This window comes from Myodes glareolus, chromosome 4 (genome assembly GCF_982192425.1).
Source record: "Myodes glareolus chromosome 4, mMyoGla1.1, whole genome shotgun sequence".
NCBI lineage: Eukaryota > Metazoa > Chordata > Mammalia > Rodentia > Cricetidae > Myodes > Myodes glareolus.
In genome coordinates, this window is record NC_142029.1 from 71,274,283 (window position 1) to 71,297,651 (window position 23,369).

Consider the following 23,369-nt stretch of genomic DNA (forward strand, 5'->3'; position numbering starts at 1 on the left):
CTGCCCAGAATAAGATGGTGCTGAGCATCCCAGAAGCCCTCACTCTGGGGTAGATTACCTCTGAAGAGCACAAAGAGTTCCAATCAAGGCCGGGCTGAGGCTCTGAAGAGGGGTTGGCATTCTTTGTGACATCTAGAAGGGAAGGGACTTTGAGGCCAGTCCTCTCATCCCCCTGCGGTGACCATAAGCCTGTGTCACTGGCACCACACTGAACTGAGTTCACGTTCATCTCTGCGACCATGGGAAGTCCTCATGGCTTCCCCACGCCTACTTCTCACTCTAACATGAGATAACAATGTTCAATCTGGGGTCCTTAGGAAGCTAAGAGATTGTACACCCTGTAAATGCCTAGCATTTACACAATGCCTAGCATATGCTATGGCTTAACAAATGCTCATTAACAATACTTTTCTAGAAAGATTCATCTTTGTATCCACAAGTAGGTACACATCAAGTCCTAAGGACAGCGAGGACAGTTCAGGGGCAGGTGGAGAGCCCCCTAAACACAGTTTATGCTAAAGCCCTTTCTTGCTGATCGTGGAACCAGGTTGATTTCTGGCAAATGGGACTTTTATTTTTTCAGGAGGCTCCATGCTGGACTCTGGCCTGACTGAGACATGTCTTAGCTCATCAGGCCAAGGGACTTGAAGGCCCAGTTTCCCCACTAGAGGGCGCACATCTTTTCCTAACCCGCCCCTAATCAGGAGCCCCTTAACACCCAGGACAGCATTAGCAGGGAGCCAAAGCATCATATTGGCTCAAGCAATTGTCAGCAGGGTGCTAATTACACTTCTGGAAGGGACAGAGTAGGCAGGCCTGGGCTGATCTGGAGGCCAGCCACAGGGCCTGCTCTGCGGTTAAGCAGAGCTCCCCAAGTCTTTTCGCTCCAAGTCCTCTGCGGCTCAGGCAGGTACATTGATAAAGCGTCTCATCCCAATCCAGATGAGAATCACACACTCCAGTCTTTCAATTGATTTACCTGCTACACGCCTTTCCCCTTCCACTCCCATCTATGCAGATGCCCAGGGAACTGGAGTCTCAGAGCAGGGAGGCAAGAGCTCTGAAGGAGTCAGGGACTCATGCCCCTGCTGACTCTTAAGTTCCTGGGGATGTCACCACGTAAGCGCCATAGTGACACTCATGTGCTGTTCTCCTGCGTGCATGATCAGACTGGCTGCCCACTCCATCTACCAATGGTGGTCAGAGAGAACGCTCAGCAGTCACATGGCACCTGTAAAATGGTTGGTGTCTTTGCCTACTAGATAGACAAGGTGCTTCCTTTCTTTCAGAATGAACACATGAGGTGAAGGATAAGGGAATATAATTGGGTCCAGTTTTGGTCACTTGTGTAGGTGTGCGTGTGCGTGCATGCACACACACACATACACACGGTGTCCAGTTTGGCACCTGTACAGGTATTTTCCCTCCACCCCAAGCCCGTACTCCTGAGCCTCTGCTCAGAGAAAGCCCTGGCCATTCTTGCAAGCCTGTTCACTGGGCTTCACGTGTCACAGTGATAGCCAGAGGCACATTAGCATTCATGGGGAGGGGGTGGCAATGTCATCTCTAGGTCTAAGTCATCCCTGGTGCTATTTTTTGAGGTGACAGTCTAGTCTCAGGGTTGGATGGATTCCCTGAGAGTTAAATTAAAATCTCCATGAAATATTTACTTGGCTGGGCACAGGACTCTGTTACTGGCCTGAGAGGACAGATCGGAAGAAAGATTGTGAGCTGTGGGGAGAAGGGACCAGCTCATCATCTGAGGGTGAAGCCATAGGGCACAGGGGTCTGAGCCGGGTCAGGAGGCTGAGAAGACAGTGTTAACTTTTGATGTCTCCCTACAGAGTATTGTTCACTAAGCCCCTGCCCTCTGTAGTCAGATAGACATATGCCTGAAAGCCCTGCCATTGCTTTGCACTCTGCCTCAGACTACACGTCTGCTTCCTCTGAACACATACACACACACACACACACACACACACACACACACACTATCTCTAATATGAGGTACATGTGTGTGTGTGCATTTATGTGTGTGAGTGTGGGCAAGTGTGTGGAGGGCAGAGGACAACCTTGGGGACCACAGTCTTGCCTTCCAAATTGTGAGGTAGGGTCTCTGTGCTGGTTAGATTTTACCAAGTTGACATAAGCCTAGACAAACCTGAGTAGAAGGAACATCAGGTATTGCCTCCATCAGATTGGCCTATGGCAGTCTTGATTCTTGATTGATGTTGTAAGAGGGCCCAGTCCACTGCAGTGGTATCATCGCTTGGCAGGTGGTTCTGGGCTGTAACACCAAAGTTAGTTGGACAAAAGCCAGGAAGTGAGCCAGTGAGCAGCGTTCCTTCTTGGCCTCTGCTTCAGTTCCTGCCTCTAGGCTCCTGCTTTGAGTTCCTGCTCTGATTACCCCCAGTGCTGGACTGTAACCTGGGAGTGGTAAGTGGACATAAACACTTCCCTCATTAGGTTGTTTCTCTGTCGTGGTGTTTATCATGGCAACAGGAAGTTAACTGGAAAGGTCTCTTTGTTGTTTGATGCTATGGATGCTGGGCTAGCTGGCTTTCAGGCTTCCAGGATTCTCCAGTCTCTGCCTCCCAGGCCAGCATAGGAGTGCTGGGGTGACAGATGCATCCTAGCATGCCTGACTTTATGTGGGTCTTAAGGGGTTACACTCAGGTCCTCAGGCTTGCATGGCAAGCAATTTACCACTCTACAGCCGTCTCTGGATGCCCACTGAACAAGGGCACTCCCAGCCCTTTGGACTAATTACCCTGTTTCTTATTCTTCGTGTGAGAACCATGATCTAAAATCTCCTTGCTAAGTTATCAAGCCGCCTGATGCTCATGAAGAGTGAGCGTTCCAGGAGGCAAGGGATCCCTGTGTGTCATCCGCAACCTTGGTTGTGTCTACAGATGTGCCTGGGATCAACACTCTGGAAGTACTTGCTGAATGGCTGTGATCACGGTACAGATGGGTGGACGCCTGAAGGAAGAGTTCAAGCACTGAGTTTCTCACCTCAGCTCTCAGCAAGGGCAACATAAGCATAGAGGCTCTGGATAGAACCTCTAGGGGCAGTGTAACTAGATCCTACTGGCCATGTAATTATATGCCAGTTACTTGGAATCTCTATGCCTCAGTTTCCCCATGTGGAAACCAGGAACAGAGATATTATATAGTCCACAAATATATCGTAAAGGTTAAATGAACGAATGTACAGAAAGCAGCCAGAACAGTGCCTGAATAGGATTCAACACCACAGAAGAGAGAGTTGCTATGACTTGACTGTAGCTTAAAGGCTTAGCTTTCATTTCATTTATTAAAGTGATTGCTTTAGAAAATCCAATGTAAATTTTGAAGAAGGCAAAGAAATCTCATGATTGGAAAATCAATATGCATTATATACGCTGCACATTGTTTATGTCATAGCGGTGTGGAAAAGAAACAGCGGCCCGAGTTTGGGCCTCATTGGCGGTGACTTTCTCACACAGTCACCAAGGCCGCTGTTACCACACCTGGCGCTCTGAAGAACGGCCCTAATTCACACAGCTCATGGACTAACTTTGAGTTTTCAGGATAACACACTTGTTTGTCTTCCCCCACCCTGCTTTCTTTCCAGACAGGATCTCAGGTAACCCAACCTACCCTTAAACTCAATATGCAGCCAAGGGTAACTTTCAATTCTGAGCCTCCTGCTCTGCCTCCCAAGCACCAAGCGTGTGGCATTGCACTTGGTTTCTGTAGGGTTTGCGAAAGAACTCAGGGGCTCCTGCGTGCTAGGCAGGCACTCTACCATCTGAGCCGGCCCAGCACATCTAAGTGCCCCCTTGCTGATGCTCTGTCCAATCCACATGGAGATGGTATCTCCAATCAGGCTATGTGCTTAGAGACACTAAATTCCCGGCTGTGGGCCCTCTCCTTTTGTTGGTGTCCCAGCCCTGTTGGTGAAGGTCTGGGAGGCAGGGGGCGGGGAAGGGGGGCTGTCATCAGTGCTCAGGACGGCAGCCCTAACCGTGAGCAGAGCCATTCACGAGCTAACTGTGTCTGCCCTCTTCTGTCACCCTGTCACACAGGATCCAGGCCTACCCAGGGCCTGAGGAAAGCGTGCTCAGACGAGCTCCTGCAGGCAGCTTCCGGGGCTCTGGGGCTCTGGCAGGCCCGGCAGCTCAGGGTAGCAGCTTTCACAGTCCTTCTTACTGTCAGGCCTGTAATTAGGAGGGCTGTGATTCACGGCCTTGATACAGGACTGCTTTCATTAGGTGAAATGAACTATCACCCACTGTTGTAAGCACCACAGAAACCACCCAGAGATCTCCCTGCCCCCCAAAGACTGTGGGGGCCCCCGGGAGCCCTTCTTTCCTTCCAATGGCTTGCCTCAGAGATAGGCAACTGAGCCACCAGGAGGGAGCAACTGGCATGGACAATCTGCTCAAATGAAGAATGTCCCCCAGGGTTCATTTCAAATTGGTCCATGCATGAACAAAGGCAGCAGGCATCTCCCAAGAGCCCCCGCAGACTTTGGAAGAACACTGGGACATTGTGGGAAATCCTTGTCTCTCTTTCTGGATGAGCAAGTGGGCTTGGTCTCCTTCAGAGAGATGCCGCGCCTTTCTGACAAAGAAGTCCACATCCAGAGCTGTCATGCTCAGGTTGTACTTGAGCCCTGTGACTACTTTTATACCTCTACCTATACTACATTGGTAACGTACTAATTAGAATCAAGGAGAAGGAGGCTTCCCGTGTGTGGCTATGTGCTGTGAAGTTGGGACAGTGGCAGCCTGAAGAGCAAGGATATGGAGAGTGGAGAGCAGAAGAAAAGGGCAAGGAACCGGAGGGAACCTTTGAGGTGTTGATAACGACAGTGGTTACCTAGACATACCCTTGTCAAAGTTCCTCAAGCTGATCCATAGCCTGGACAGCTTTCTGTAAATCTAAATCAACAAAATTGTAAATATTTGTATATTTTGTGTGTGTGTGTGTGTGTGTGTGTGTGAATGTCTCTTTGTGTATGCATATGTGTGTGCAGGTGTGCACACCTGGGCACATATGCATCCAGAAAAGAGCACTGGGTGTCCTCTGCTACCGCACCCCCTGTTCCTTTGAGGCAGAGTCTGTGTCTGTCTCCCTGAGCTTGGGAAACCAACACGCTACTACGCTACTCACTATTCACTCATGGGAAAACAAGCTCTCATTTCTACTGTCTCTGGCCCACCTGAAGGTACCCCATGTATAGGCACTTATGGAACTTTTGTTTCCTAGGTGCTGAGATCTGCATTCTGGTCTTCACGACAGGGGCAGTAGGCACTCTTACCCGCTGAGATGACTCTGCAGCCCCATTTTTTTCTCTTTAAAATTGGCAGGGTTACCCAAGTACAACAGAGACATATGTGACATGGGACACTGCTGGCTCTATAAAGTAAATGCTAGTGAGATGAAAGAGGACTGTGGGGTGTTGCTCATTGTGCCACGCCCTCCCCTGTTGACTTCGCATGGGTAGGGAGTGGGAAATGCAGGTGTGATGTGTTTCTGCTCAACATCTGGTGACTTCTAAAGAAGAGGCAAAGTGAACAACTGGAATCTTAACTGGAGACGGTCCAGATGCCGCATCTGGTCTAAACAGTTGAACAGTCTGTGCAAAACCAAAAGGAGCCAACGCTGCCTGCTGTGAGCATCCAGCAAGGCCCCAGGGGAGTCTGGTCTCTTCTCTAGGACCTGCAGTCACCCCCCCACCCCCAGGACTCACTGTCCCCAACCTAGTGGAGTCTTCTCAGAACCAGAGAAGACAAGTGTTGCTCCCAGCAGCATTTATGAACTGCTCCCTGGTCCTACCTGACAATAGGCCGGAGAGCTGTCAGGGTCCCTGGGGCGAGTCACTTAGCCTCATTGACATGTGTCTCCATAAGTAAATAATGAATGATAATCCTTTTCTAGTTTCTGAGTTTGCCATGAAGATCCAACAAGGGAATAGACAAGGTCCAGCCTGGATAAGTGCTTCATAAACTCCATTGCTCTTATTCAGATGTAGGTTTCAATCTTGAAACCCTGCTTCTTTCCTCTGTCCATTCCTGTGAGTATCCATTCCTGGGAACGTGGTCTCTCTGTGGACCACTCCTGTGGGGGTTTCCAGGGCCAAGTCTTGCATCTTTATTTCCTTCTACGCTTCCCATTTTGATCACTGGCCAGACTGACCTTGGGCGCATGCATGCCTACTGCTCCTGCTGACCCCTGGTCTTGCTCTCTCACCTCTCTGGCAGCCACATTCCACTGCCATCTGGGACACAGCAGGTTGCTCGGTATGTCTCCTGGATCTGAGTAGGAACTTGCCTGCCAAAAGCCAATAGCGCTTTCCCTAGCAGCTCAAATCCACTGACCCAGCCGCATGCTGCTCTCTCAAGGGACTCAGCCTTATTTCTTCCCCCTGCCTGGATAGCAAATGCATATGCAGGTATAGGCAGAGGCTTGACAGGGAGCTGGGGACCTAGGTGAGGGCTCTGAAAGACAAGGAAAGATTCCTAGTCCTGTGGGATTTGGGGGATGGCTGCTCCTTTGTAATTTTGTAGGTGACAAAATTACCACCGGTACCACCAATCCAAGTCCGACTACATGTTGATGCGCATGCGTGTGTGTGTGTGTGTGTGTGTGTGAGAGAGAGAGAGAGAGAGAGAGAGAGAGATTGGGTGCTCCTGACAACCATAGAACAGCAAGAAATACCATATGTGAATCAGGCTCCTAGAGCACGTCATGATTCTCTTTGGAACCTGTGGGCCAGGGAAACCAAGCCACAGCAAAAAGCAAGCAAAGAACCAACAGCAATGGCAAGGACAGAGGAAGGGGTACATTTGGGATTCACAGGGAAGTGAGGGATGGGCAGGAGTGGTCTTCTGGACAGAGCAGGGAGCCACCATAGCAGATTTAATGGCTGAGGTCCCTCCCACTGGGCAAGGGAAAGCTGGGATATTTGAGCATTTCTGACAGCCCTCAGAACTGGGCCACGGGGGGCTGGCCTGGGAGGTTTTATATCTGCCTCTAGTCCTGACCCAAGTTCTCTGCTTTCTGAACTGCCCGGGTGTGAGAGGCTTCTCCCCATTCTCCTGCCACTGTGCAGCCAGTTCACCATCCTTTCCCCATCGCCGTAAACTACAGCGGATCCTTAGGCCAGTTATTTTGAACGGCACCGAGGAAAGGAACGAGTGCAGCGACTTATCCACGTCCACTGGAGGCCAGCAGGGGAGGGGTGACGGGAGGGGCTATGAACACAGTCTTCCCAGTGCTCCGCCACCTCCTCTTGATGACAGCTTCAGAACGGGAGCTTGCGCTGCTTGTTCGCTGCCTTCCTTGCCCTCCTTGCTGGCTGCTGTACCCACGGCATCGACTCACCACTGATCTACAGCATCTCTTTACCGCACACTCCGACAGGATCTCCCACCCATCTGCCGTCCAAAATAGAGACCAGGAGGAAGCCTGGACTCTTCACTCCACCCCCACCTCCCTGTTCTTAACACATTCAATAACTGAGCACTGAACTGGGGGTGAGAGTTGCTGCCTTTACTTTAATTCCTGCATTTGGGAGGCAGAGGCAGGCGGATCAGGTGAGTTCAGTGCCAGCCTGGTTTAGAGAGCTAATTCCAGGACAGCCAGGGTGGTTACACAGAGAAACCCTGTCTTGAAAAACAAAACAAAGCAAAATACAACAAAAAAAATCCAAAACAAAACAGCAAAAAACAAACACAGTTCATTTTAACTTTGGAAAACATTGCTGCCATGGTCCAGCTGAGTTTGAGACCATCTCGTGCCCAGGACCGTCAATTGGATGGATGGGTTGGGCTCAGCTGGACTGAGGACCAGCAGTTCTCCAGCTAGAGCGTGCAACACACTCACGGAGTGGGGCTGTTAACTCATAGGCTGATGTCCTTGCTCCACGTCTCTCACTCAGAAAGTCTGGATAGGGCATGAGAATTTGGATGTCCAGCAAGGACAAGGGGGAGTTGACGCTTCTAGTGCAAGGGCCACAGTGTGAGAACCTCTGCACTAGGGTTGATTTCCACACCAAGTCCTGCTACTCCTAGATCAACAAGCTCCAGTGGCTCTCCACTTTCCTCAGAACATGGTCCTGGTTCCTTTTAGTGGTCATTTAGGGACCTTCCCTGGCTTTGTCTTCAGCACCACCCCAAGCTACTGATGTCCCCTCAACCCATGATGGGGACACACTGCACTCTTGATGACCATGACCCCTAATATGTTCCATATTTCAGACCCTGCCCAGTTTCCTTGCTTGCAGCTCATTCCCTCTTTTGCTTGTCAAATCCTTACGTGTCCATCAAGGTCCAAGCAGACAATCACCTCCCTTGGAAGCATCCTAGTGTGTGAGGATGACTTTGGCATCTGTGAGACTCGGCTTTGAAGTCAAGATCAATCACTCTGTTAGCTGTGTGACTTGGAGGTAGACTCTCTGGTAAACTGAAATTAACCTCAACTTCTCTGTTATAAAATATGAGTAATAATATTTACATTGCAAGATCATTGTGTAGAGAGGAAATGATTCATTAAAAATACCTGCGGGTACTAGGTGTTCAATAAACAATAGCTCTGATTTTCATTAGCTCTGCTCTAAAACCTTGCCTGGCTCCCTCCAGCTTAATGGCTTGCTTTCTTCTCTGCTCCCGTAAATTTGGTACACGATCCCACTTTGCATATATCTCATGCTATGGCTTCATATTATATACTGGGCCCAACTCCCCATGGGATAAGGGTAATAATATGAATATTAAAAAGTGGACGTTCCCAGTAGATTTTTGGGAATGAGGCTTCACAAGCTTCAGGCACTTTCAAGGGAAGAAGATCTACTACAGATAGATACAGCTCCACACCAGAGGACGTGATGAATGAACCGAGAGCATTGGCTGGGTGGGGGACCATATTCACTCCTTGGACAACATATAACTGGCATCGCGGTGCTTCAAGGTTCTATGTTTGTAGAATGTGAACTATGTGAAATTCAGACTTAAGCCACAACCAGGATTGTGTCACTATATCTAGGGACAGGTAGTATTGATTGACCCAGGGTGGAAGTTCATAAGCAGACCCTGTAAGGACAGAGTTTCAGGGACCACATTTGACTCTTGGGAAGGAAGAGTACAAGGACCATGGTTAGTATCCCCGTCTTCCCCCCTCCCCCCGAGACAGACTGAAGGAGCAACCAGAAGTGGAATTTGTAAAGCTGGTTGGTGAATGAGAAAGTGCTTTGGGGACCAAGGCAGAGTCTAAGTCCCTGTTTCCTGAACAGAGCTGCCTCAGAAACATATATAACATCAGGCTCTACCTAGTACACAGGGGATTCTGTATTCAGGTGACACATCCACCTCTGCCATGGGTAGGGGACTGGGACAAGGGTATTCTTAGAGGAGACCAAGACACTACTGTCTCACCTCCCTTTCTTGCTCCTGGCCCAAGATCAACCCCCCACTGCCCGTCTCCTCTGGTAAGCAGTGAGTTACCCATTACAAGGCTTTGGGGGCCTTAATTAATACATTCTCATTTCTTCTACAGACCCTTCTATCCTCTTAAGAGTTGGCACTCAGTGGGGAAGGCAGACATAATCCTAGTGAAGAAACTCTCTGATACATTTCCCAGGCTGCCTCCAGGCCCCCTGGGATTTGGAGAAGTTCCCAGTCTCAAACAGCTGAGGTAGCTCCCAACCTAAGCAAAATGCAAGCCTCTTCCGATTTCTCCTATCAACACGTTCAATGGGAAATGAGCGCCCACAGGGTTCTGAAGGCCCACAGGCCTGACCTCAAGGCCTTCCCTCAAACCTGCCTGCCTTCCTAGGCCTCAATCTCCACAGTTTGAGAAAGGGTTAGGTCCTGCCCATTTTCTGGGAGATGAAGGTTCAAGTTGTGCGTATCCTCAGGAGGCATAACAATATCTACTCAGCCTTGTCCAGTTTGGGCTTTTCTGACAAGTACTCACACCTGTATGGATTTTTGTCTACGTGATGGATAGTTCTCCTCCCTGTGAGTTTCCAGAGGCAGGACCCTCACCTTTTCTTCAAGGCCCTACTACAGTGACAGATGCAAACTAGGCGGCCAGTTAGTCTGTTTACTGATCCCCAGAATGCTTTCTTGTCAGACCCTTGGCCTGACAGCCTGGTAGCTCTAAACCTGCCAGTGAAAGTTCTCCCTAGAATGCTGAGGAAGGACTTGTCCCGTGACACCTGCCACCTTGTCTTGCCAACCTAGTGGTGCTTTGATTGTGTTTCATGTTCACGTAAGGTGATCAACATGCACGGGGGACCATGCCTGCCCTCCAGGACCTGCCAGACGGCAGTCCCTAGTCACACAGCTTCCTGCTCCTAGTCTTCTATTCTGCTATGGTATACTTCGGTCCTTCTCTACATCGCTTACCCCATAGGGCCTTGTATTAAAGCAGGGGTTGGTCTGCCCTTCCAGTTGGAAAATTCCCAGAGAAAAGGTATCTATTTCCAGCCATTAGTCATTCAGGGCTCTATTTCCTCTGTCTGTCTGTGAGGGTGGTGGCTCATGACAGAACCACCCAGGCTGCTTGCTTTCTCATTACTGTGACAAAATCCCTGACAGAGGCCACTTAAGGGAAGGAGGTTTATTTCCGCTCATGGTTTCAGAGAGTAGAGTCCATCATGGTTTGGAACACTTAGTGGCAGGAACTCAGGTTGTTGCTTCTCACATCCTAACTAGCCAGGAATCAGAGAAAAAAAACCTACAAAGTCTGGATATCATCTTCAAAGGCCACCACTAAGGATATACTTCTTCCACTTAGACTCCACATCCCCAGGTCCTACAACCTCCAAGGACAGCATTACCAGGTGGGGATCAAGAGTTACAACAGCCCAGCCTGTGTGTCAGGGGGCATTTTACATTCAAACCACAGTACCCTACTTTCTAGATACAGGGTTACAGGCACACGTGTCAATCAAATGTTACTCTCAGATCCCTGAGAGCTGCCTTGCTGATGGTCCTGGACCAGCCCATTCCTTCCTCTCCATCCCAGCAAGCAGATGCAGAGGATAGGAAATCACTACTCGAGTCATTCTGTGTCATGGTCACCAGTTCTCACGTTCCCAGGGTACAATGGGAAGGACATGAGACTAGGGGATGAAGAAGGTATGGATCTGAGCTCTGACCACATGATGTCTGCCCAGATGTGGGTTCATTATGGAACTCCCCAAGTTTCCATGTCCCCATTTGTGGAACAGGGTAATAATCCCTGCATCCTAGCCACATACGGATAATTGCAACAGGGAGCCTAGAACTCTTATTTGACCTTGTCAAGAGCTGCATTTGACCCTGTCAGAAGATGCCAGTCCCTCTCCCTCCTCTCCCCCTTTGTTGTTCAGATTTGGGCTAGGAAGAGAGGTGACCAAATGTCTGGGTAGAGGTAACTCCACTCTATTCTGTGACTGTGCCAAAGGAAGTAGAGTGGGGAAAAAGTTCTGAAAGCTCATGAATGAACTTCCACCAAAACCAGGGACTCTGGGGGCTCCTGCTGTGGTCTTCGGCAGAATGAAGCCCTCACTTCTGATTATGGGAAAGTTGAGAAAGCCATGTGCACGCCAGCAACTACACTGCCATTCAGAAGAAGCAGAGAGGTGAAGCAGGCACAACGGTTTTAATTGGCTTTTAATCAAGTACACCTGAAAGGACTTGAATACCCTAAAACAGCCTCTGGAGAATTCAAATGAGACAGTGCCATTCAGGGAAGCCTGGGTGGGGGAGGGAAGTGGAAGGTATGTGTGGCCCTAGATGTAGTTCATGCCCCTGGCCCTTTAATTCCCTAGTCCAACTGTCTGTGGATAATAAATCAAGCAAAAGGAAAATGGATTGCCTCCCTTCCCAGGTCCTCATGGTTTGCAAGCGGGGACACATTTGGCACACACAATAAGAAAGCATTCCAGAAAGCCAGAAAGTGCTTTCTGGGCCACCCAACTCATTTCTCTTCTCCTTGAGAGGCAGGACAACCTTAACTCATGACATGAAATGGAAGCATCCCCGTTTACTAGGTTTTAGACCAAAAGGTTGAAATCTCTCCACTCCGTGATTCTAGGGCATCTTTGGCATTGCTTCATTCAGGTCTGTGTCATCTTCCTGAAGTGCTGAGTGTCTGTCTAATGAAAGGATGTGGACATGGTTTCCATCCTCTCCCCTGCCATGTAACCTCTGGACCAAAGTCAAGTTGTCATTCCTCTCTAAGTACAACAAACTCACTGCCTGTCCTAGGTGACTTTGCGTGTCAACTTGATACAAGGTTGAGTCATGAGAGAAAAAGCCTCCTTGAAATCCAGCTGTAAGGCATTTTCTCATTTAGTGATCAGTGGGGGAAGGCCCAGTTCAAGGCAAGCGGCGCCATCTCTGGGCTGCTGGTCCTGGGTTCTATAAGAAAGCAGGCTGAACAAGCCATGGGAAGCAAGCCAGTAAGCATCTCCCCTCCATGGCCTCTGCATCAGCTCCTGCCCCCAGGATCCTGCCTGTTTGAGTTCCTGCCCTGACTTCCTTCGGTGATAAACAATGGCAATGCTGAAGGATAAGCCAAATAAATTCTTTCCCTCCCAACTGGCCTTCTGGTCATGGCGTCCTGTCGCAGCAATAGAAACCCTAACTGAGACAATGCTCACTCTTCAGTCAGTAGCTTCCACCAGCTGTCTGAATGTAGTTTACGTACCCAAACATAAGGAATCCTATCACAACTGGCTTCTGAATATAACCTATTCCTTTATGTCTCTTCTTAGCCAGATAATGGTTGTCCAGAGCCAAGAACGTGGTACTAAATGAACCTCGGCATCCACTAAACCGAGGACGTCCTTTCTACCAAGATGATCCTTCTTGAGTCCTTCACTACCTGCCACTTAGCTGAGAGCAGCACATTCCTAGACATGCATCAGGTGCCTGAAGGAGAGCAGAATCCCGAGCCCCACAGTGTTTTCTCATCTCCACTAAGCATCCATCACAGACTGAGGCTGTAACTTTTGCAGCTTGAGGTACAAGAACCAAACTAGCCTTCATTTTCTTTCCTCCTTCGTAGTCACAAAGACAAGGGGTTCACTCTTCCCATAGATCTTAGCCACCACAGAATGCAATATTTTTTCCTTATTAAGTTGAGAGTTTTTCCCACTCACCTATAGGGAGTATTTTATGAAAAGGCCTATCTTTGACACATTTGAATTACCACTCTCACCACTGTTGTGCTTTGGGGACATTGTTAAGTAAAAGAAGGAGCTAAAGGCAACAGGAATGCCAGAATTATACACAGTTCATAATCCAGATGACTGTTAGTGACTAAGGGGGGGTAGCATATACAGTGTGGATATGCAAAGCACAAAGATGACTCATCTCCTAGCCAACAAGGACACACGAGATGAGATTTTATCACGTTATCTGTAATGACATGCAAGCTAAGATTTGTGAACGACTTATTTCTAGCATTTTGTATTTTCAGACCCATGGTTTACGATGGGTATCCGAAACCACAGCAAGTGAAATCAGATGAGCACAGGCTCCCTTCTCCTCTGCTCGGTTGTCACTGCCTTGGTGTACTCTTCTCTGACCCACCACCATGCCTCGTCCATACTCTCCCAGACCCATCGGTCTCCGTGTGAGTTTGCTTTAGCGCCTCAGCTGTTTAGTGACACAGTTTCCTCATAGGAACATTGAGTTACTATGGGGATTTGGTTGACACAGGCAAGGGAAAAGTCAGGCATAGCAGCAGCATGTGAATCTATAACCCTAGTGCACCCCTACAGTGAGATGAGAGATGGGGGAGAGGAGAGAACCCAAAAGCTCACAGACAAACAAGCTTTGGGCCTGCCACAGTGAATAACAGAGAATCTGTCTCAAGCAGAGTGTTAGGTAAAGGCTGACACTTGAACTTACCTCTCATATCCATACTCACACAGTTGTTGGCGTGTACGCATACACACACACATACCACCACCACCATATACCCAAAAGGATAAAGTTCATGTTAGCGGACTGAGGGTGTCATTCAGTGGTAGAGTGTGTGTCTATCAAGCACGAGTTTCGTCCCCAACTCCGTCGGAAACATGTCATGTGTTGGCCTTCATTATCTTTATGACACCGTCTTACAGCTATTATCAATATATCATATGTCACACTCTACAGTAATTCTTACTTTTCTTGTCTGCCTCTTTGAATGGATTCCAAACCCTTCACAGGTAATTCCTCATATTTAAGCAGTTCTTGACAGAAAGTAGGCATTTTGATGAATGAGTGAAGTGTGGAGTTATAATTCAAGGCCACCTCTACCCGATTCAAGTCAATGGTGGGAGCAAACCTTCACGGGGAGAGCTAAGCACAATGTCCCCCCTACCGCATCATGGCTGCCACAGGGGGGTAAAGAGTGAGTGGCGCATGCATCTGGGGGCCTGGATCGATTTCTTTCTGTTAAAGAATGCTGAGTACAATTCTATAACCTATTTGCAGTTAAAATCGTCTCTGACTTCAAGGTGGAAAGTGATCTCAAGGGACTATTTGAATTTTCTTTCAGTTCAGCAAAACATCTCCGGCCAATCTTCCCAGTGGATTGAGGCCACGGACAGGCACCTCTCTGGGTCTCTGGCAAAGTCCCCTCTCAGGAGGGGAGACGGAGCGAGGCTTTTCAGCTTCATTTACACTTAATTCGTCAAAATGTCATTGGTGAGAGCTATTCGGTGTCCCAGGCTTATGAGCCTTGAATCTAAGTCTTGCAAAGCTCTTTTCTCTTTGAACCTAAATGTGCCATTCGACCAACATGGGGCCGCATGCCAACGGGGTACTTTGTTCTGAACCATCAAGTTAGATGGGGGTGCTCCCTCTGATGACTGTGCCTACCTTTCCCCAAGCAGGGCCAGAGAATGGCTGACTAGGGCAAAACAAATGCAAACTCAGAGTTCTCCAAACAGCCACTCTCACCGCCTGTCCTCAGACTCCATCCTGCCTGGGTGCGGAGCCTCAGGCCCTGCTTCTGTGACTTCCTGTGCTTTCATTCACGACAATACTCCCAACGCCAGTGGTGTCTACATGAAGGTCATGCTGGGACAATTTTCACACATGTACAGGAATTGCGTTTAAATGCCCTCCTACAACGAATGCACCATATGCCCTGGCAAGAAGAAATAACAGGGCAAGGCTCTAACGCCATCACCGGAGCTAACCCTGCCTCTCTATCTCATTCAACTGGGCAGGTAGCTGCTCTGTTCTTCACTATATAAGCTTTGAGATCCTGCAGTGAGTCCCGAGTCCCTTGGGAGGGTCCTTGAATGTCATGCTATTTCCGGTGTTGTTGAAGTGTCAGCTGCCTTGACCCGAGCTTTTTGCCTGGGACTATGTGGAAGCCGGCCCTGTCCACAGACACTCAACACCCATCTTTTCAGCCTGATGTGCCCAAATGGCCCCAGAACACCTTCCTGAACCAAACCAGCTTCTGCTTATTCTTGAGATTGTTTGGTCCTGACGAATCCCTGTCACCATTTCTGACATCCCTCCTGAAAGGTGACTCCATAGCGGCTGCCTTACAGCCACTAACAAAAGACCACTCCCTTCCCCCTGGAGGGAGCTCAGCAGGGCCTCCCACTGACTTGGTGGATGGGGCCATGTCACCATGGTGTTCTCGACTACCTGGTGCCTGCTCTTGCTGACCCTCACTCTTTATACTCTGTGCCTTGGGTTCTAGTGCTGAGGTTTCCTAAGGCTGCTGAGATATGTGGACAAGCAGGGCCGCTTTGTGTCCAAACCTTCAGGGTTCATCCATTTCAGGCAGGCTTAAAGACAGTGAGGATGCATGGCACAGGCCCACACCATTCACCATATCAGTGCCCTAGATGGTTCTACTCTCCAGTTCTGCCATTGGTGCCTGGGGGATCCGACTCCTTTAATGGTACCTCGGGTATTTGTGCAGAGACCAAAGAGCGGAAGAAGTGAGGTCCTGTGATATGAGTCCCAGGAGTGAGAGCTGGAGTCACCAGATGCCCTGTCCCTCTCCCAACTGTGTACTGTTTGCTGAGGAACAGTTTCATCAGAAGCACCTACTGTTGTACAGAGCCATGGGCGGCTGTCACTCTAACACGCCCTGTCATATTGTTCCTTTCCTGCCAGACAGTCCTTACCCCTTCCTCATGCTTTCTTGGAATTACTCTCTTTGAAATCAGCATGCAAGCTCCGGCCTTGGCTTTAGCCTCTGTTCTCTGGAGTGGCTGGCACAAGGCAATGCAGATACTTCCTGTATGTCCAATATAAGTAGTGTGTGTGTGTGTGTGTGTGTGTGTGTGTGTGTGTGTGTGCATGCGCAACATTTCACAAAAAGTTCCTTTCAGGTAAATACTGGTGCAGTGAAACAGCAAGGGGAAAGGGCAGAATAACTCACTACAGTGCACATAGCTAGCAAGTGGATGCTGAAATTTTTGTTTACACCCAGACGACACCAAGACCTGCACTCTCCGAGATCATGAGCACTGAAATTAGACAGCCCAGGCTGTGCACTTACTACCTGTACCACTTAACCTGACTTTCTTGACCCTGTACTGCCTCATCTGTGACAGGGACAGATTAGATCTGATTACCTCTAAGGACAGATTTGATCTGATTACCTCCAGTGCGGACACTCTGAAGCCCCAGTAGTGTCGTGGGGGCCATGGTTGCACCAGCCTCTGTTTTGGTACTGCTTGGGACAAAGTTCTTTGAGAACGGACCTGGGCCTACCTCTTCTGTATCTTTGGGAAGCATCTTAGTAGAAGCTTGGGCTTGCCCAGGGTCAGTACCAGTGACATCCAGACACCTTTTCACATGAAAGGCTCTTTTCTTCTTACCCAGGAGAAACTACTTATTCCCCAGAGGGTAGTCCAGACATCTCTCCAGGGGAGCTAACACTAATCAGGGTCCCCGCCTCCCTAGACCAGACCTACTCTCTTTCGATGTTCTCTATAATTCCATGTACTCTGACTCCCTTGAGCTTATTGTAGTTCACAATTATACACAAATATGATTCGCCATGACTTTCTGCCTCACTCCCTAGTTATGCGGTCAGTGTCCATGCTTTTGTTGTTTCCTGTTATCTCCAGTGCCTAGAGAATTACATAAATGGTCATTGAGTTAATGGACAAGTTACATAATAGAATGTCCCCAAGTTTTGATGAGATCGACCCAGCACTGTTTTTGTTGGAAGAGAAGCTAGGATGGATTTTAAGATCCCTGCCTGATTGTCCAAGTTACTCAGTATGTAGATGCATGTCCTTGAGTCCCAGGATCTTCTCCCTCTCTGCCAGCCCATGTCACAGCTCATTAGGGGGCTAATAAGGAGATGGCTGTAAGGTGGCTCCTCCATCCCTGAAGTCTTCCTGCCAGACACGAGGCAGCCTGTGGGGGCTAAAGAGCTGGGCTCAAGGTGACCAAGGACATTGAGAGGCAAAGAAAAGGTTCGACATTTCAGACTGCCGTGGGCTAACTCCAAAGTCGAGCCTTCATGGGGATGTCCCAAAATGAGTGTTCTGGGACTATAGGGGAACACATCAGGGGAACACATCACTTGCCTTTCTGCATCCACACAGGGTGGCTCCGTACCTTGAAGATCCTGATGTCTTAGTTATTTTTCTATTGACACCATGACCTAGGCAACTTTTAGAAGGAAGGGTTTAAAGGGGGCTCATGGTTGCCCCCTTTAGAGGGTTAGAGTCCATAACCACCATGGTGGGGAACATGTCAGCTGGCAGGCAGGCATGGCACCGGGGGCAATAGCTGAGACCTCACATCTGATCCACAAACATGGGACACAAAGAGAGTTGATTGGGAATGGTGTGGGCATTTGAAACCTCAACCCCCAACCCAGTGGGCATTCTGATTCAAACCATCAAGTCCTAGGACCTTGCTGAAGCTTCTGTTGGCCTTCCATCCCCAGCCTTAATCTGTGAGCAAGACCTTACCTTTGAACAGGTTTGCTCTGAACCCCAGGGCCTCTGGGTGGCTCGCAATTCCTTGCTTGGGGTTTATGGTGCCAGGGCACTGAAGACACTGTCTACACTTCCTTGCCTGGCCCTCAGCAGTTTCCCTCATTAGCTCTTAACCACCTCTTCTGTAGCTCTCACTTACACAGAACTCTGTGCAGTCACTGACAGGAACTACTACTTCAACAGTCTAAGCAGTATTTATAGTCTCAAAGACAGGGATTAAAAAAATGTTATCTTATATTCTAAGTTTGGAACAAGGAAAGGATTAAAGTCTTATTATAGTCATACAGGAATTACCTTGGAGATCGTTGTTCTGAGAAATGAGTTGTTAGGTGATTTTTGTCATGGCGTAAACATCATAAAGTACACAAAGATACCTATGATATCACTGGTCAACATAATCTTATGAGACCACCATCATAACCCATGTCTGCTGTGTGCAAACACCACCTATGACATCACCAGGCAATGTAACCTCATGGGCCATCATTAAAGATGGAAACGCCTCTGGGTAGCACATTATTACCATTCAATGGAGAAAGGGATCTGGGCTTGAATCCCAGCACTGACTAATACAGTGTAAGTTTTAACAAAGCCATTAAGCTCTCACAGCTTCAGACTGCTCTTCTGTTAAGTGGGAACAGCAAGGAGTGGAGAGAACTACTCCCAGGAGACCAGAGAGGCTCCACGGAGAGCCCCTGCACCATTAGTGCATGCTGAGGCTGCAGGAGGAAAGAGCAGAGAGGAACAGAGGGGAACCGAGGATTCAAGTCCACCTAAGGACCAAGACCTGTGCTCTCTGCATTCAGGCCTCTTCGCCTGTCCTGGCCATTAAAATTCAACTGTAGAAATGCAGACAGTGAGTTAGCGTCGATTTCATTAATTTTTACAGTTGTTGATAGTGTATACAAGGGAAATTAGACTTTTACTCCCCAGAAGAACTTTCCATGACCCGGCTATAACCCGACAGAAGACTGGCATTCTACGATGCTCACCTGAATTCTAATCAAGTCACCCATTTACCCTGAAAACCAACAACACATGCAGGTGCACCTCAGCTCTTGGTCTGTAAACAGACATTAATGATGGGGAAATAACACAAGAAATAACAAATAAGCCATCACTGCGACCCCCACCTCTGACACTTCTGCCCTAGCTCCTGCTATTACCTCATTCCCCTGTCCATCTCCCACACTCCAAAGTCAGCCGGTGTAGGTGTCCTCTGCTCTCCCAGGGCCTGTCCAGTCTCTGACAAGGGAGTGTCAATGGGCAACCAAACCATCACAGCAAACAAAGCACAGGAATTATCTAAAAATGGAACCCAAAGTCGAAATCTAACTTGCTCCAGGGCAGAGTGGGGAGAACCCTGGAGCAGGAATCACAGCAGTGGGGGTCATTAAAGCACACACCAGTGCCTGGCTGCATGCCAGCCCACTAAAGCTTCTGGGAACTGATAGACAGATCTAAGAATGATGGACCAAGGAAGTGAGGCAAGGGAAACATACCATGCCTCCATCACCCTCCCACCCCCACATGAATACAGACCACCGGACTGCTTACCCGAGCAATCAGCTCCCCCACCATGCCTGTCCAGGTGCCGTTGGCCTCAGGCACGCCATATACACCATCCCCGACAAGGCGGATCTTGTAGTTGAACCGTAGGATCTCAGCCAACTCCTTGAGCATGTCCACACAGAAGCCCTCGTAGCGGTCATTGCCTTCCATCTCCTGGTGGTTCCCCTTCAGCATTAAGTACGGGTTTTCCTGCAGCAAAACTGGGCAGCTGTCATTCTCATCTTAGCCCTGGCATTGCAGTCATGCGGGATGGGGAGGGCTGGGCACAGAAGGTCAGGGACTTGAGGGAAAAGGAGGAGGGATGGGTACCAGGCTGTCTTAGAGTAGAGATTAGCTGTCTCCTCTCCCTACTCCCCGAAGTGTTCCCTCAAGAGCATTCTCTTATCAGGAAAGCACATGAGTCCCACTGACTAGAAGGTCAAGGTGAAATCCCTTTACACTACTGCAAGTCATCGTCTGGGCTCCCCTCTCGTTTTGCCTTCTCTCCACAGACCGATGGCTAAGGGATACAAAAATACTTCTAAGATAGCAGGATAAGTAAGAATATAGACATGGCGAATAGGTTTTTCAAAAAAATGATGCACACACAAGAGTATTACTTAGCCATAAAGCAGAATGAATTCACGTCATTTATAAAATGAAAAAAAAAAGCTGGAACTTGAGGTTATTGTTTTAAGAAATAACTCCGATTCAGAAAGAAATGGATCACATGTTTTGTTTTTGTTGCTTTGTCAAAACTGGAAAATGATAAATAAAAAAGAATATCAACCAGGGCAGCGAGGAAAAAGGAGCACAGGGAAGGTAGGAGAGGGGCTTGATCAAGCATGATATATGCATGCATGGTTATAAGAATATAACACATTAGTATATGCAACCAATATACAGTAATAATTATAATAAAACACTCCCAAGTACCTAAAACTTAGCAAAATAAAGTCATACAAAAGTATATATTGTTTTAAAAGGAAAACCAGGTGTCCTGCCCATGCCTCTAGCACTCAGGAGGCAGGGGCAGGCAGGTCTCCATGAGGCTAAGGTCCACCTGGTCTACATAGAGAGACCCCGATTAAAAGTTTGCAAAGATCATGCACACACATAAACAACTGTACCCCAAGGAGAGAGCACTGGGAAGCAGGCAGGCCACTCTGGTGAGATGTCTAAAGAAAGTGCCACAGAGGAGTGAGATCCGCACTTGGCTCTTGACAGAGAGATGTGGAAACACTGGTAGACATAAAGGTGGGGATTGGGCCATTATGGGCTGGGAAAGGCATGTTCAGACTCAGTTCATGAGAGAAGGGGCGTGGCCCACTGGGCGTCTCCAGTGTAGTAGGCACATGGGCTGTGCTGAAAGGGTTAAGAAGAGAAATAGATGAGAGAGGCTAAATGTGGGTGTGGATGCTGGGATGAGGGTATTGCATGTCAGATGAGACGTAATGCAGGAGGCATAAAACTCAGTAAAGAATACTAAGTGCTGACAAGGAACACTCGGGGCAGGGACAGGTTCTCTCTTGATAGGTGACAAGATTCCGAGCACGTGTGGCTCAGGCTAGACTGGAGAGAGATGAAAGAATACAAAGTCACAGGAAGGTTGGTGTGATACCTGGCTGTGTGTCAGCTGCAAAGAGCAGGGGGTCCTAAGATCCTTGACGTCTGGATAGACGATCAGTGATGGTGTCACATTGGCCATGCCACAGGGGCAGGAAAGAAGACCTAGGACATACTAGGTTTGAGATAGTGACAGTCTTTCCAGGGGGTGGGGAAAAAACTATTGGAGATTAAACATGCTGGTGAGGGCAAGGTCAGACAGTGGCTTGGAGGCATGAAGAATACAGGTACCACGGGGAGGAAGTGATGCAGGCCAAGAGTGATGGAGGACCCCACTCTGGAGGGAACCTAATCTTAGAATGACTGGAAAGAGCAACTATGTAGCTTAAATAGCACTGGCAACCAAAGGTTGAAAATGAGGAATGCAGGGGTCTGAAAGACTGGGGGGAGGAGCCTGAAGAAGGAGAATATGGCCCATTCCCAGTCAGAGACGGAACAGGGTTGTAGGTCATGGTCACAAGACTTTTCCAAGCAGGCATGGAAGGTTTGTGGAACCGCAACAATTTGGGCATACATGTTTAGAGGAGTGTATGGACCAACTGAAGAAGCAGGGGGGTTGGAGACAATGGGGTAGCCTCACAAAGGGCCTCTGGACTTCAAAGTCACACCGACCCTCCCAGCTGCAGTTCTCCTTCACAAAGAACAGGGTGGCAGGGTCCCCAAGAGTGTGTCATCTGTAAAATTGGACGATAGTGGTACTAGGCAGTGTGATGATGGCCTCCTTTTGAGGTAGGGACACTGTGCGTGGGATAACAGACAGGTGAGAAGGAATTCCTGCAATTGGAAGAGGCAGATAGAGAGGCTTCCTCCTCACACTCGATGATGATGGTGATGATGAGACTGTGAGGCTGTGCAGCCCCAGGGTGGTGTGAGTGGGGCCTGAGGCCATTCCTTCTCCTCATTGTCACCCCCATATCTGCTGATTGAAAGAGTGAGAAGGGCCAGAGGTTTTTGTTTGTTTGTGTGGTGGGTTGGTTTTGGTTTTTTGAGACCGGGTTTCTCTGTAGCTTCAGAGCCTATACTGGAACTAGCTCTTGTAGACCAGACTGGCCTCGAACTCACAGAGACCTGCCTGCCTCTGCCTCCCGAGTGCTGGGATTAAAGGTGTGCACTACCACTGCCCAGCTGAAATTCTCCTTTTCTTATACTCTACTCTCAAGTTCCTTTGAGATCCACTGTCATGCTCAAAGTAAATATTCACAAAAGGCTGCTCTCAGAGGGAAGAGAAGTGTTGGACAATCAAAGTATCAGCAGGCCTGGGGCTCATGGGCACTTTGGAAAAGGAGGGAGGCTGAATGCTGGCTTGTCCTCAGCAGGGGTGCTGGGAGAACCTGGGGTGACAATACAGCTATGTCTTTAACTCAGGACCCAGCACAGAAAATGTTTTCTGAAGATGGGAGCTGTGGCTCATCCCAAGTGTCCCTGGCAGAAGTGAGACAAGGTGGATACATCCCAAACTTAACAGGTAAGTCGCTCAGGACCACCATTTGTAGGGAGAACTTATGAACAGTCAGAGAGGGCTTGAGCTAGGACCTTTGTTCCCAGAAAGAGGATCTGGTTTGGATAGGCCACCTCAGCCACATCTACACAGGAAATAAACCAATGTTGACTTTGGTTTCCTTTGAACTAGCCTCATACAAGAGTATCCTGCCAGAACCCAGCTTCTCAAGAACTCCTGTGTTGATATGGACACACGTACACAGGCACATGCATACACAAACATACATACAAATACACAGGCACACATAGGCACACACATATACAAATACACAAGCACACACATACATAATCACACACACACACGCGCGCGTGCGCACACACACACACATACCAGAGCATCTTCCCCATCTGACAACATGACCTTATAGCTTCAGTATCACAGAAGCCTCTAGCAAAGTAGATTCCGGATATGGGGAAGCAAGAAACACAGCCTAGCAGGTTCCCTGTCTCCTGCCCCAACTTTTCTTAGCTTTTCAAGAATTTCTCAAAGGTAGTCCCACATTCAGACTCTAACTATTAAGTTCCTCTTTGTGTCAGGCACCACGATACTTGAAGCATTCCCATTCACAAAGGGGATGTGGGGAGTCAAATAACTACAAGAAAATGAATCTGGTCAGAGGGGTATGGAAAGAGCCGGGGACAGAAAAGGCAGAATTCAACCAAGAGGAAACTCCAGAGACCTTTGATCTGGGGAAAGGCACCCAGAGGGAAGAACATTCCATTATGGAGG

The 23,369-nt window shown here is 48.7% G+C and overlaps 1 protein-coding gene across 3 annotated transcripts in view; it reads right to left on the reverse strand.

The window, feature by feature from the left end:
• Positions 1-23,369, reverse strand: part of Grik4 (glutamate ionotropic receptor kainate type subunit 4) — a 424,337-nt gene that overhangs the window by 47,979 nt on the left and 352,989 nt on the right. For 2 of the 3 annotated variants that reach the window (XM_087905543.1, XM_048417251.3), the window contains exon 13: positions 19,520-19,723. The exons of the other annotated variant lie outside the window; for it this stretch is intronic. In XM_087905543.1, coding sequence (XP_087761669.1) covers positions 19,520-19,723 — 204 coding nt within the window. The remainder of the gene's footprint in view (positions 1-19,519; positions 19,724-23,369) is intronic. 3 annotated transcript variants of the gene reach the window in all.